The 16464-nt window shown below is 41.8% G+C and overlaps 1 protein-coding gene across 3 annotated transcripts in view; it reads right to left on the minus strand.

Annotated features, from left to right (window-relative positions):
- Nucleotides 1-1775: 1775 nt before the first annotated feature.
- The window catches only part of SLC30A6 (solute carrier family 30 member 6), a 48750-nt gene continuing 34061 nt past the window's right edge, over nucleotides 1776-16464 (minus strand). Inside the window, exon 13 of one of the 3 annotated variants that reach the window (XM_070379767.1) lies at nucleotides 1776-5218. In XM_070379767.1, the coding sequence (XP_070235868.1) occupies nucleotides 4718-5218 (501 nt within the window). In that variant the 3' untranslated portion in view covers nucleotides 1776-4717. The remainder of the gene's footprint in view (nucleotides 5219-16464) is intronic. The other 2 variants (XM_005893007.3, XM_070379768.1) reach the window with 2 other exon arrangements.

Consider the following 16464-nt stretch of genomic DNA (forward strand, 5'->3'; position numbering starts at 1 on the left):
AGTGGGTCTTAGGAAGCATCATGATGAACAAAGCTAGTGGAGGTAATGGAATTCCAGTTGAGCTATTTCAAATCCTAAAAGATGATGCTGTGAAAGTGCTGCACTCAATATGCCAGCAAATTTGGAGAACTCAGCAGTGGCCACAGGACTGGAAAAGGTCAGTTTTCATTCCAATCCCAAAGAAAGGCAATGCCAAAGAATGCTCAAACTACCGCACAACTGCACTCATTTCACACACTAGCAAAGTAATGCTCAAAATTCTCCAAGCCAGGCTTCAACAGTATGTGAACCGTGAACTTCCAGATGTTCAAGGTGGATTTAGAAAAGGCAGAGGAACCAGAGATCAAATTGCTTACATCCACTGGATCATCAAAAAATCACAAGAGTTCCAGAAAAACATCTAATTCTGCATATTGACTATGCCAAAGCCTTTGACTGTGTGGATCACAACAAACTGTGGAAAATTCTGAAAGAGATGGGAATACCAGACCACCTTACCTGCCTCCTGAGAAATCTGTATGCAGGTCAAGAATCAACAGTTAGAACAAATGGACATGGAACAACAGACTGGTTCTAAATCAGGAAATGTACTGGTTCCAGTACGTCAAGGCTGTATATTGTCACCCTGCTTATTTAACTTATATGCAGAGTACATTGAGAAATGTTGGACTGGATGAAGCACAAGCTGGAATCAAGATTGGCAGGAGAAATATCAATAACCTCAGATACACAGAAGATACCACACTTATGGCAGAAAGCACAGAAGTAAAGAGCCTCTTGATGAAAGTGAAAGAGAGTGAAAAAATTGGCTTAAACCTCAACATTCAGAAAATTAAGACCATGGCATCAGGTCCCATCATTTCATGGCAAATAGATGGGGAAACAATTGAAACAGTGAGAGACTTTCTTTTTGCGGGTCCAAAATCACTACCGATGGTGACTGCAGCCATGAAATTAAAAGACGCTTGCACCTTGGAAAGTTATGACAAACCTACACAGCATGTTAAAAAGCATAGATACTATTTTGCCAACAAAGGTCCGTCTAGTCAAAGCCATGGTTTTTCCAGTGGTCATGTATGGATGTGAGAGTTGGACTACAAAGAAAGCTGAGCGCTGAAGAATTGATGCCTTTGAACTGTGGTGTTGGAGAAGACTCTTGAAGAGTCCCTTGGACTGCAAGGAGATCCAACCAGTCCATCCTAAAAGAAATCAGTACTGAATATTCATTGGAAGGACTGATACTGAAGCTGAAACTCCAATACTTTGGCCACTTGATGTGAAGAACTGACTCATATGAAAAGACCCTAATGCTGGAAAAGACTGAAGGTGGGAGAAGACAGAGGATAAGATGGTTGGATGGCATCACCGACTCAATGGACATGAGTTTGAGTAAACTCTGGGAGTTGGTGATGGAGAGGGAGACCTGGCATGCTGCAGTCCATGGGGTCACAAAGAGTCAGACTCGACTGAGCGACTGAACTGAACTGAACTGATAAATAGGTCACTTCTATCAGCTACTTGAAGGGGATTCCTGTTTATCCTTGTATTCTCTTCAGTCTCAAGAATAGCAGGTCACCAAAATTTATATACTATATGCACATTTACTTAGTACAGTGCATGGCATGTACTATACTCCTGACGAGCATTTGCTGAATATGAGATAAAGTTACCAATAAATAGCTATTGAAACAAACAGGCCAAAATTATTTAAAAGCAGAGAGAAAGTTCACGAATGTTCTTTATTCAAATAGTTTAATTCAAACAATTTGGAATGTAAAAGTATTTTCTTGTATAAAAAGCAGATCAGGCTCCCCCCGCAAAATCAGCAATCTTTAGTTAAGCAAAAAATTGGCAGTTTATGAGTAGCTCAATCAGATGCTTGAATGAGTAGCTAAACCAGTTGCTGATACATGTATGCAATTCCATCTGTGACTTCAGAGATTAAAGAAGAAAAAATGGATCCCATTCTTTCGTACCCTGTGAAAGGTAAGAGTACCCTGTCCTAATCTTTTCCCCAACACCTCCCAAAATAATCCTTCCTCACAAAGAAAGAAGTCTAAGAAAAATCTGTTTAAGCTAAACAGATTTAAGTTGAGGCAACTCTGAAATACACAAAAACCAAATGTCAGCCTTTAGTTTACTCTCTGTTCTCATGGCACCTCAAATTAATGGCTTGGGTGTTGGCATAGGTAACACTTGGCCTCTATGTTGAGGTAGTCACTAAAAAGAAATTCTTGGTACAATATTCTATTTCACAAGTGGATATATTTTCTGCAGATTTAGTAATACAGTTTTAGAGCTGACAGTTTATAGATCAACTACTTCATTCCCCACCCTAACTTTACAGATGAGAAAGCTCAGAGGAGTTAAATGACTTACCCATGGTTATAAAACTACTCAAACAGTGGCAGCATCAGGACTGGAATCCAAATCTCTTGTCTTCCAGCCCAGTGTTTTCCTCCATTATAAAACAGTAATTTCTCAAACAAGATTAATCACACTCCATGGAACTTGCTCTTAATCACAAACCATGGGTCAAGTTTTTAACTCAAACGTGCTTCCTGGTCTAGCTTCATGTAACTCCATGGCAAGATTTACCAGTTAGGCTACTAAATCAAGGCTTACGCTGGCCAAGTTTCTTATTTTCATATCCAGAACCTATCCAAAGGTTGGCAAATAAGACTTCTTTATATAATAATGCCTGGAGCAATGCCACCTGCAGCAATTGGCATTATCAAATTTCGGCAAGTAGAGCCAACCCTTCAAGACCCACATGCAACTTCTCAAGTAGTGCAGTCGGTTATCAAAGCACCTTTGGAAGGACAACAGAACAGATGTAACCTCTGAATGAGTGTTGAGGAAACAGGCATTTAACCTTGTACAGAACTGTGTTTAGTACCCGGGCACTTTAAAAATCCCCTGGAGACGGAGAAGACATGCATAGAGTGGCAGCACATACCTCTTAATCATCATTCAGTACAAGGCAGTTCTTCAGATTTCACGCATGACCCAAATTCACATTTAGATGAGATCAATGGAGGAAAAATCACCCTGTAATAGTAGACCAATAATAGGTATAGAAATAGTTGGAGGACGAAAGATAAATGTCAAGGAACAGGTTGCCTTATCACATTTATGTTTCGTTTTCCCCAGCGGTCAAGGTGGCATGGGCTCTATTTCTTCAGCAGGTCAAATGGCTGAACAGGGCTGCAAATGTCAAAGACAACGATCAACTCCTCATCAAGCAAAAGTTACTTGGGACCTGGTCACTTATTGTCACAGCGTGACTACAATTCTACTTGACAGAGATGGCTTCTTAGATGTTTATTACTCCACTGTAAAGAAACAGGAATTTGGGAGGGTTGCTTATATTTAAAAGAGGATGAGTTGATTGAAGAAAGTTGCAAATTAAAAAAAAAAAACAAAAACACTTCTCTAGATAGTTGCTGATGGCTGGAAATGTCACAAATCTCCAGGAGTACTGAATTCTAGAAAAGCTGAATCCACTCTCAAAATCCAATTTTAAAACCTAAGTATAAAATGCATGATAAAACGAGAAAAAAAAAATCATAGGTAATTTGTGACTGTTGCTTGTTATACTTTTTATAAGTAATACTTGCCATGTTGGAAAGTCCTTAACATTTGCATTTGGAAAATAATTTAAAAATAAAATAATCTACATGATTCTCACACTTCATTATAAATGTTAACAATTCACTATTTTCAATAAAGCAGAACAAAATAAATTAGAAACTGCCTACTGCAGATCTAACCAGTACTTATAAACCTAAGGTGCACTAGGTTTTGGCAAAATTACATAATTTAAATTCAAATTGTTCATGCAACTTTGAAAAAAGGATCAAAAAGTACTACATTGCATGTAATTCCACATATTTTGGTAATATATGTGATATTTTGTTAATAAAATGAAAAATCAAAGTCAACCAATAAAAAGGTGACAGGAAGGATAAAAATCTATCATTATCTCAGTATTTAATTAAATGTAAGACTGAAAATTGGGATTCCTTCACTGCATATCACTTAAGGATAAGATGTTTATTTAACCAAAATAAGATATTGTGAGACTGATGGGTCACTTACAAATGTATTGAAATTTTTTAATGAGAAAAACTATTAAAAAACTGATAATTAAAAATTTTTAACTGTGCCAGATAGTAAAATATGTTTCAAAATTTCTGATAAAAATGTTTGCTTTTACTTTGCATACCACAGGAGGACCTCAAAGAAAAATGTAGCAATTAAGTTTGGAAAACCTATAAAAGAGACTTTTACTTTTAGAATAGACATTTTTTTCCTTTCCTAAAATGTGTACTCAAGAAGCAAGTTTATAAATTTCACTGAAGAAAGCATTATATTTTTAATAATGTGACAAATCTACTCCATCAAGTGGTTCTCTTATAAAGGTAATGTTATATCACGCTGCAGTCAACTACAAAACCAAAGATAGCAAAATTCAAATTTAGAGAACACGCTTTCTAAAGGAAGCCTATTTAAAGTCTATAACATTTAAAAGGTTCTCACTGCCCCAAATGTTTTACAAAAATATAGTTTCATTGGTTTCATGAAATGTGAACAAGCCTACTACTCTCTAACATTTAGAGTAAATGATTGAACAGTCGATGCAAAGTGGATTACTAAATAAACTGAAACTCAAGGAGTCAATATTCCTCATAAAAATAAATTAAATTATAGTACATCATGGTCTTGGTTGTCCAATTCTATTGTTAGTTCCATATCTACTCGGGATATTTGTAAAACCAGTCCTGAATCCTTGGGTTGCTCCAATGCCTGGAACTCCAAGTCCTTGATTAAGCACGCTGCTATAAGGTGCGTGTCCATGATTAAGACCCAAACCGTAAGGTCTTGTTTGCGTATTTAGAAGAATAACTGGGCTCACATTTTTTCCAGGGGTGTTAAATGAAAATTCTGGAGGTGGACTACTAGGTTTAGTTGGAGTTGATGTGACAGGGTTTGAATCATCAGTACCCTTAAGAGGAGGCATTGGGATTACGTGATGATCTGTAAAGTTTAGGACATTGGCTGCAACAGGCCCAGACAGTAAGGCAGGCCTGATCCAATCATCCTTGAATATCTGAACAGTCAGAGTAGATACAAGCGTGTACAGCCTGTTGGTCACATGAGCAAGAACCATTTGTTCATTGGCATCTCGTCGAATTCTCACGTGAACTGATCCAGCCTAAAAGGGACAAAATCATAAGAAAAAGACTGCTTACAATTATACTACTGAAAATTCCATTGGAAAGAAACATTTTATTGATATTCCTTAAAAACTACTTTAGTAGTAATTGTTGATGTAAAGAGTTAATAAAATAATTTATGACTCTAAATAAAATATAACATTAAAATATTAAAAAAAGAAAGAAATCCATGTAGGAGGAAGGCAGGTATATAGCAATAGAAGGCAGAACACAAATGAAGTATATGGAAAAATGCACTGCAAGGGCAGAGAAGGTAGCTATTAATTCCAGTTGAGGAAGACTTCAAAAGAAGATGGCATCTGATCTAGGGCTGGGGATTAAATGAAATCTCAAAAGGTAGAGACAGGCATTCTAAGCTGGGGCAACAGTACTTGAAAACATGGCATGTTTGGGCAAGAATAAGCAACATTACTATATAAAAGAAGTACAGTATTTCAGGAGGCAGAAAAGAAATGAAAGAGAAAAGACAGGAAGAAAAGGAGGAGGAAAGGAGGAAGCAAATAAGGACAGGAAGAATGTAAAGAAGAAAGAAAGTTTAGGTAATAAAGTTAAAAAGAAAGGCTAGCTGTAGGGTTCTAAAAATCATGAATAAGGAGTTTTAGTTGCAGCAATCCAACAGAAGTAAGGTAATCAGAGTTCAGAAAAATTACAGTTATGGATAACTGCTAATTATTTAGGAATTGACTAAAACAGTCTAGGTTAGGAATGGAGAGGCCAAGATAGGACAGCTATAGTGGGACTACAGAGGGACAAATGATTTCATGATATTCCAGGGGTTGGATAGAAGTGGGAGACTTTGATTTCAACTGGATATAAATAATGAATGAGGGAGATGAACTTATCAAAAGACAATCTCAAGGTTTCTAGCCTAGGTTACCAGGAGGATAGAGAGCCCAGGCATTAGAATGACAGTCAGAAGTATGTTTACTAACTTGATAAAATGGTCATTACACATCTTGTCTTCAAAAGATAATAAAATAGTAGATACAATAATTATATTTTGATTAAAACAAACAAAAATATCAAGAATGGTATCATATGATCATCTTAATGGATGCAGAAAAAGCACTTGGCAAAATTCAACACCCATTCATGATAAAAACTCTCGACAAAGTTGGTATAGAGGAAACATACATCAAAACAATAAAGACTATTTATGACAAACACGAGGGCTTCCCAGGTGGTTCAATGGTAAAGAATCCACCTGCCACTGCAGGAGAACAGGAGATGTGGTCCACAAGATCCCCTGGAGAAGAACAGGGCCACTCACTCCAGTATTCTTGCCTGGGAAATTCCATGAACAGAGGAGCCTGGTGAGCTATAGTTCTCAGGGCTGTAAAGGGTTGACATGACAGTGACTGAGTATGCACGCATGCATGCACACATGCATGACAAACACACAACTGACATCATACTCAATGTGAAAACCTGAAAGCTTTTCATCTAGGATCAGGAACAAGACGAGGATGTCCACTCTTGCCACTTGTATTTAACATAGTACTGTAAATTCTAGCCACAGCAATCAGAGGAGAATAAGAGTAAGAGGCATCCAAAATGGAAGAGAAGAAGTAAAATCATTACTGTTTGCAGAAGACATGATAATATATATAGAAAATCCTAAAGAGTACACAAAAAACTATTAGAACTAATAAATGAATTCAAAGTTTCATGATATGAAACTAATATGGAGAAATCTGTTGCGTTTCTATATACTAAAATCAAGTATCAAAAAGAAAAATCAAGAAAATCGTATTTACAATTAAATCAAAAAGAGTAAAATATCTAGGAATAAATTTAACCAAGCAGGTAAAAGACACACTCTGAAACTACAAAACTGATGAAAGAAACTAAAGATGATACTAATAAATGGAAAGATAGTTTGTGTTCGTAGACTGGATGAATTAATATTGCTAAAATGTCCACACTACCTAAAGCACATTCAGCCATGACATTTTTCACAGAACTAAAACAAATAATCCCATATTTTATGTAGAACCACAAAAGACCCCAAATAGCCAAAGCAATCTTGAGAAAGAAGAAAGGTATTATGCCCCCTGCCTTCAAACTGTTAGGTAGCTAGAATAGGAAAAAGGAGTCCAAAATAGCGGTGGCCAAAAAACAAAGAAAGGAAAAAGCCCGAAAAAATAGAACAAAGGAAGGTCCAGGGACAGGAATGAGAACCTCAGGTGAAACAAACAGCCCTCCTGGCTAGCCCAATTTACATAGGGCAGGCTCAGGAGGAGGAGGAAAGAACATAAAAAGAAGAGCCAAAATTGAGCTCCTCTCTTCTTTTGGGTCGGCCGGCCCTCACACCTCAAGGATGTGTTTTCCTTTGCTTGCCAAATAAAACTGAGCTGTAACCAAGCTGTAACACTGGTTTGCCATTTAAACTGAGCTGTAACTGAGCTGAAACACTGGTCTGCTGCTTCAGATTTTTGCTGTGGTGAGACAGAACCGAGGAAATTATACACTCCCCCAACATATCTGGCTCCGTGACTTGGATTTAATTTGGCTGAAACAATCTTGGCTCGGTCTCCCCAAGGCGGAGGCCAAGCACACCAGAAGCCCAACTTGGTGAAAACTCACGTGATGGAAGCTGAACATGAAGAAAACCCAGCGCAGTGGCAGTGACAAGAAGCCTAGCGTGCTGGAAACCAGGACAGCAAAAACAAACTCGACAGAAAGCGCAAGCAGCTCAGTCTCAGATTTCAGAAGACCTCTGGTTAAGGAGGTCTTTGCTCCGATGGCTGGAAGGACATATGGCTAACAAAATCTAAATTCCTTTACAATCTCTAATTTCTTGTTTCCCCGAACCCCGTGAATGGCAGTGGGTGCAACTGAGGGACTCTGCTAGGGGCTAGTCCCCAGTGTGTCCCGAAGGCTCTACTGTCGGTTGCACCTTGTAGCTGTTGCCTAAGTGAGTGGGGGTTCTTCTGTCCTTAATCTTTTTTGTGCCAAGGATCAGGCCAATGAAAACTGTGAACACAGGTCAGATATTTAGCAGATTTTCCAGCAGGTTATGAAGGGGATTCCTCGGCATGTTTTTCCCACTGCTTTTTTCCTCCTGTCCTTCAGCTCCTCTCTCCATCTATGCCACTGCTTACAAAGTATTGGGCAGATCATCATCTTTCCATTTCTGAAAGTTGTGTTTGAAACTGTTTACCTAAGACTGGGAATCAAACCCACATGGCAGGGATTCTGTGCTATGCTTAGTCACTCAGTCATATACGACTGGGACTTAAGCCCAGCCAAAACCCAGGGTGCCTGGTTTCAGGACCTAATGAAGCTCAGGGTCTTGATGTCTCATTGCAAAAAAATTCAGTGAGAGACACAGCAATAGGTAAGAGGTAGATTTGTTCGGATTCAGAGAGATGCACAGTCCAGAGTGTGTGATTTCTTATGCTAAAGAGGGAGGGTCATTCTAACAATTGGAGAACCACCCACTCCTCCATCTTTTGATAGTGCCTTGGAACTGTCCTGGTGCCTCTGGGTGTGTCATTAAGCTTGCAGATTGAGAATCAAGGTTTAGTTAAATTTGTCTTGGACCCATTTAATTTTAATCGGTTTATGTTATGCCCTTGGGCTACGTCATTCTCTCAAAAGTTGCGCCCTGCCCCCTTCCCTCCTATTTCATGCTCTTTTCCTGAGCCCTGTCTGCACCCACAATGTTGCCTCTACTATCTTTGGGAGAGACAACCAGAAAATAGCTGGCCCTTGGGAGGGAAAATACTACATAATATCCAATCCCTCTAGATAGTCAGGCCTTCATCTTCCATGTTTCCTACAAAATGTGCAACAACAGCAGCTCTCAGTGAACCTGCTAGGGCAGGTGACAGGTGCCTACTAGAAGTCTATCTGTTGGCGGTATCCATTCAAGGGCAATTGGGCTTCCAGGGACAATGTCTGCCACTTTGGGAGTCAGCCCTGTAGGCCATCTGGCCCAAATCCTTATCACCCTTGTCCTAAGTTACAAACATAGCCCCAGATCAAATCTACACTCTACTTTTATGGAACATCTAGTCTATTGCTTCTTATCAATTTGTTCTTAAACCACTTACTAACTCCTACAACCAGGACTCTGCCTCCTTGTAGGCAACATAACTCCATCCCACTTATATTAAAATACTCTTGATGAACTACGGACGGAGATTCGTGACATTGTATAGGAGACAGGAATCAAGACCATCCCCAAGAAAAAGAAATGCAAAAAAGCAAAATGGCTGTCTGAGGAGGCCTTACAAATAGCTGTGAAAAGAAGAGAAGTGAAAAGCAAAGGAGAAAAGGAAAGATATACCCATTTGAATGCAGAGTTCCAAAGAATAGCAAGGAGAGATAAGGAAGCATTCCTCAGCTATCAATGCAAAGAATTAGAGGAAAACAATAGAATAGGAAAGACCAGAGATCTCTTCAAGAAAATTAGAGATACCAAGGGAACATTTCATGCAAAGATGGACTCAATAAAGGACAGAAATGGTATGGACCTAAGAGAAGCAGAAGACATTAAGAAGAAGTAGCAAGAATACACAGAAGAACTGTACAAAAAAGATCTTCACGACCAAGATAATCACAATGGTGTGATCACTTACCTAGAGCCAGACATCCTGGAATGTGAAGTCAAGTGGGCCTTAGAAAGCATCACTACAAACAAAGCTAGTGGAGGTGATAGAATTCCAGTTGAGCTATTTCAAATCCTGAAAGATGATGCTGTGAAAGTGCTGCACTCAATATGTCAGCAAATTTGGAAAACTCAGCAGTGGCCACAGGACTGGAAAAGGTCAGTTTTCATTCCAATCCCAAAGAAAGGCAATGCCAAAGAATGCTTAAACTACCGCACAATTGCACTCATCTCACATGCTAGCAAAGTAATGCTCAAAATTCTCCAAGCCAGGCTTCAGCAGTACGTGAACCGTGAACTTCCAGATGTTCAAGGTGGATTTAGAAAAGGCAGAGGAACCAGAGATCAAATTGCCAACATCTGCTGCATCATCAAAAAAGCAAGAGAGTTCCAGAAAAACATCTATTTCTGCTTTACTGACTATGCCAAAGCCTTTGTGTGGATCACAATAAACTGTGGCAAATTCTGAAAGAGATGGGAATACCAGAGCATCTGATCTGTCTCTTGAGAAACCTATATGCAGGTCAGGAAGCAACAGTTAGAACAAATGGACATGGAACAACAGACTGGTTCCAAATAGGAAAAGGAGTACGTCAAGGCTGTATATTGTCACCCTGCTTATTTAACTTGTATGCAGAGTACATCATGAGAAATGCTGGACTGGAGGAAGCACAAGCTGGAATCAAGATTGCTGGGTGAAATATCAATAACCTCAGATACGCAGATGACACCACACTTATGGCAGAAAGCGCAGAAGTAAAGAGCCTCTTGATGAAAGTGAAAGAGGAGAGTGAAAAAGTTGGCTTAAAGCTCAACATTCAGAAAACTAAGATCATGGCATCTGGTCCCATCACTTCATGGCAAATAGATGGGGAAATAGTGGATACAGTAGGAGACTATATTCTTGGGCTCCAACATCACTACAGATGGTGACGGCAGCCATGAAATTAAAAGACGCTTACTCCTTGGAAGGAAAGTTATGACCAACCTAGACAGCATATTAAAAAGCAGAAACATTACTTTGTCAACAAAGGTCCGTCTAGTCAAGGCTATGGTTTTTCCAGTGGTCATGTATGGATGTGAGAGTTGGACTGTGAAGAAAGCTGAGTGCCGAAGAATTGATGCTTTTGAACTGTGGTGTTGGAGAAGGCTCTTGAGAGTCCCTTGGACTGCAAGGAGATCCATCCAGTCCATCCTAAAGAAGATCAGTCCTAGGTGTTTATTGGTAGGACTGATGTTGAAGCTGAAACTCCAATAGTTTGGCCACCTGATACAAAGAGCTGACTCATTTGAAAAGACCCTGATGCTGGGAAAGATTGAGGGCAGGAGGAGAAGGGGATGACAGAGGATAAGATGGTTGGATGGCATCACCGACTCGATGGACATGGGTTTGGGTGACTCTGGGAGTTGGTGATGGACAGAGAGGCCTGGCGTGCTGTGGTTCATGGGGTTGCAAAGAGCTGGAGATGACTGAAAGACTGAACTGAACTGAATGCCCCTAACAGGCCAAGATAACTCACTCCTTTGTCATTACTTCTGTTATTACCTAAAGTGCGTCTATGACACTGAAATATTTACCATTGGAAATACCCTAAACTGCTCTTATGGAGGACTAAGGGAAGAAACCAGTGACTTACATTCCCTCAGAGCAATAAGAGGATAAGGCTGATGGTTGTTTCACCAGGTTTCCAGTCTCAGGGCACAGGCTTGGATTGCTTTACATCATGATATCTATTCCCATCTGCAGTGGACAAACCAGCAATGAGTTAAGATTACAACCCCTTAATCCTACCCAGCACTGGTCAGGCTGGAGACCTTGGGGACGCCCAACCCCAGCTAGGGGTCCCACGAGGTTGACCTACCTCGACCTGCCTAGGGATTTGGTCCTTGGGAGGCTGTCATGCCTCAACCTGCTTGGAGATCCACCAGTTCAGGGGTCCCAGAAGGTCGACATGCCTTGACCAATGCCAAGGGACCCAATTCTCAGGAGGCCAACCTGCCTCGATCTGCCCAGGAATTTGATCTCCAGGAGACTGTCATGACTCAGCCTGCAGGGGATCTGCACCCTGACCTGGGGACACCCGGCTTTCAGGTTGCAACAATACTGAGTAGGATAGGCTTCAGAAAGACTCACCCCTAAGGAAGTCCACCCATAAAAATAGAAGTAGGACTATTGGCTTTTTTTTTTTTCCTTTCTCTGTCATCACTGTCTTTCAGATGGAAAATAACCAATCCACTTCCTAACAGATACCCTTGAGATGCATTCTTGATAACTGGAATCTATTTCAATTCTCAAACTCTAAGGAGAAGTTGCTTAAAATTCTTTTGTGCCACTGAGTGGCCATGGTATCCTCTAGGGGACAAGGAACACTGGCCTGAGGATGGGAGTTAAATTACAACACCATCCTCCAGCTAGACTTATTCTGCAAAAGATAAGGGACATGGACAGAGATCCCCTATGCCCAAATTTTCTTCCAAGAGATATGAAGGAACTCTGTGTTAAGTATGGGATTGTTGTATGGCCTAAAAGTGAGCCTACCAGGCAAATGGTGTTAGGCACAGACAACCAAGAGAAGGAAGCCCCCTGTGAAGGCTCACCTCCCATGGCTCCCAAGTTGCCTGGTGCTCCTTCCTTCTATCCAAACGTGCCCCCATATCCGGGAGCACCCCCTCGACAAAAGCCAACTTGAGTACGTCCCTTAGTTGAAACTAGAGAATTTGGACCAGTCCAGGTCCATAAGCCCTTCTCCCTCTTAAAACTAAGACAGATCAAACAAGACCTGGGAAGCTATACAGATGACCCAGCAAATATATAGATATATTGGAATGTGATACATTCCAACACATTACTTTGGCCTTTGACTTGATGTGGAAGGACATCAATGGTCATATTTAGTCAAACTTTATCTGACCCTGAGTATGCTAGGGTCTTAAAGGAAGCCCAAAGGTATGCTATGGGGCTTCACATGTCAAGCGAAAATACCTGGTGGGGGAAACTGTGGTTCCTTCTTCAGATCCTAATTGGAATTATAACGACCCTGAGCACATCTGGGAAAAGGATCATTTTCTGATCTGTGTAAAGGCAGGACTAAAAGCAGCCCAGCAAAAAGTAATCAGCTATGCCTGGGGGTCAGCAATAACTCAGGAGCCCAACAAGAACTCCACTTACCAATCTGGACTGAGACACTTAAGAGGAACAGGTGATATTAAAGGACAAATTCCTATCCCAGTGTGGATCAGACATCAGGATAAAGTTACAACAGCTACAGCAGCAGGACTCTGCTGCCTCTTTAGATGAGATGGTCCAGACTCCAGCCACCAGACTCTAGCTTTTATAACAGAGAACAACAGGAGAGAGAGGCCAAGGCCCAGGAAACGGAGAAAAGCAAAGAGACAAGGCATGCCCAGATTCTGGCTGCCCTCCAGGGAAGCCCTATGGCAAACTCTGAGTCCTTAAAGGACAAGGCACGAGGCAAATGCCTAATCTGTAGACAGGCGGGACACTGGGCCAAAGAGTGTCCAAATCTTGACAAGTCTCCTAAAATGGCTTGCTACAAATGCCATCAATTGGGACACTGGGCGGCACACTGCCCTCAGGACCCAAAAGCCTCAAGGTCAAGTGCCAAGCCTTCCCTCTACAGTTCAACAGGACTGAAGCGGCCCACTCCAGCCAGCCTGCCTGTCACAGATAACCATCACAGGGCTAGAGCCAAGGGTGCAACTGGATTGGCAGGTAGGTCCAAGAATCTCTTGGTTGACACAGGGGCTACCTACTCTGTCCTGACCTCCTACTCCAGAGCCTTCTCCTCCCAAACCTGTACCATTTTGGGTGCTATAGGAAAAACAATTACAAAAAGATTCACCCGAGCACTTCTTTGTTGCTGGGGTGGACAAATATTTTCCCACCAGTTTCTGGTGGTCCCTGTGTCCTAACCCCTTATTGGGAAGAGATATACTCACTAAACTGGGGACCACCCTTGTGATGGGAAGCTTTTCAGCCCCTAGAGCCCTACAGCTCCTGGTTACTACTGAGGAACCTGTTACACCCTCTCCAACAGGGAGAGACCAAAAACTATGGGAGGACAAAATTAACCACAAGGTGTGGGACCAGGGGACTCCTGTATGAACCCACAAAGCTGAACTGGTCATCACTGTCCTCCAAGATCCCACTGGTTTCCAAACCAGAAACAATACCCTCTCAGAAGAGAAGCTCGAGGACTACAGCCTCTAAAATAAATAAATTCCTTGCCTGTGGGCTATTGGTCCCCACCAATTAGCCATGTAACACCCCAATCCTCCCTGTAAAGAAAAAAGATGGGACCTGGCAAATGGTTTAAGATCTCCAGATCATAAATGAAGCTATAGTCCCTCTCCTTCCCACAGTACCCAATCCCGATGTAATCTTGGGAGAAATCCCACCCAGTGCCAAGTCGTTTACAGTCTTGCATCTCAAGGATGAATTCTTTTGCATACCACTGCCTAAAGAATCCCAGTATCTTTTTACCTTCGAGTGGGAATCTCCAGGAGAAAAACACCAACAGATGACTTGGACAGTATTACCTCAGGGGTTCAGAGACAGCCCCTACCTGTCTGGGCAGGCTCTTAGCTGGTATCTCCTAGATCTGGACCTGGGATCTAATGGGAAAATACTACAATATGTAGATAACCTACTAATCTGTTCTCCAGCTGAGAAAAATGCCCAACATGCAATTCAGGATCTAAACTTTTTGGCAGAGAGGGAATATAAAGTCTCCTGTGCTAAGGCACAGATGATTGAGACAAAGGTCACTTAGCTGGGAGTTCAGATTACACATGGCTGTCCTCTGATCGAGTATAGGGAATCCTCCAGTTGCCCTCCCCCCCAACTCGAAAACAACTGTGAGCTTTCCTGGGGCTAACTGGGTATTGTAGAATCTGGATACCCAACTATGGTCTAATTGCCCAGCCCTTATATGAAAGCTTGAAGGGACAGGATGATTCAATCCCACTGATATGGGGAACTCCTCAAAAGAAGGCAGAGGGTACACTAAAACAAGCCTTAACTCGAGCACCCACCTTGAGGTTCCCAGAGCTAGAAAAAGCATTCCAACTTTATGTCCACGAAAAAGAAGGAAGAGCCTTGGGAATGTTAACCCAAAGACTGGGACCTGAGCCCCAGCCTATAGCTTGCTTATCCAAGAGGCGTGAACCAACTGCCCGAGGCTGGCCTTCCTGCCTTCGAAATCTTGCAGCTATTGCAGTCCTGATAGAAGATGCTTTAAAACTCTCTTTTGGGGAAAAATTATTTTTACCAGCCACCAAGTGAAACAACTCCTGAATGGGAGAGGCCATTTATGGATGTCTGATCAAAGGATCCTCAGATACCAAGTAGTGCTGATGGAAAATCCAGGTCTGACTATATCCCCTTGTGAGATTCTTAACCCAGCCTACCCCTGAGGACTCTCTCCCCTTCCACTCTTGCCTGGAAACCTTGAGAGGGATTGTCAGAAGACCCTCTGACCAATCCTGAGGAAATCTGGTACACTGATGGAAGCAGCTTTGTCTTGGATGGAAAAAGAAGATCTGGATATGTAGTAGTCTCCAATTTTGAGACCATAGAGGCCAAACCTTTGCTACCAGATACTTCAGTCCAATTAGTTGAGCTCATGGCCCTGACTCGAGCTTAGAGCTGGGAAAAGGAAAAAGAGTAGCCATTTACAGACTCCAAGTATGCCTTTCTGGTGGTACATGCACATGCTGCTGTTTGGAAAGAGAGAGGCCACTTGATCATCTGAGGGTCCCTAATTAAATATGGTGATCAAATCCTTAGGCTCTTGGAGGCAGTCCATCTGCCCACTGGAGTTTCAGTCTCCCATTGTAAAGGACACCAAAAAGGGAGCACAGAAGTGGCTCGAGGGAACCAAGCAGCTAATGAGGCAGCTAAGAGAGCAGCATTACAGAACAATGACCTAATTACAGAACAATGACCTAACAGGGGTTGCCACCCTAGTTCCACAGACTAATTTGCCAGAAACTCCTTCATATACTGAATGTGAGACTATTAAAGCTAAGAGTGAGGGCTTTCAAGAAGATCATATGGGGTGGTTCCAAAAGGAGGGACTCCAATGGAAGTTGGTTAACTCCTTACATGCCACCACTCATTTAGGGGAGAAGGCCCTCCAAAGATTACTAGAAAGGTCCTTCAGAGGAATAGGCCTCCAAACAAGTATAAGGCAAATCGTCTCCTCTTGTCCCACTTGCCAATTAAACAGCCCCCAAGGAGTGCGAAGACTCCAACTGGCCCAGCCTGTCCCAACAGCATGGGACCTACCCAGGAAAGGGCTGGCAGATGGACTTCACCCAGATGCCAGTTTCTCAAGGGATTAAATATCTACTAGTTATGATAGATAAAAAGATAACCCAGGAGACCTCCCTGGGATGGAAGGAGGCTTTACCAATAGCTCTTCTCCGTACCCGTATTGCCCCTAAGGAAGAGGTTGGTCTTAGTTCTTATGAGATGCTATATGGGAGACCCTGTAATACTTTCTACACCCACAGCAGTCAAGGTACCAGGACACGACTCCTGGATTCACTACTCACGAGTCAAGCCATGGAAGAAAACAGAAGAGG

The sequence above is a fragment of the Bos mutus genome, chromosome 11, assembly GCF_027580195.1.
Source record: "Bos mutus isolate GX-2022 chromosome 11, NWIPB_WYAK_1.1, whole genome shotgun sequence".
NCBI lineage: Eukaryota > Metazoa > Chordata > Mammalia > Artiodactyla > Bovidae > Bos > Bos mutus.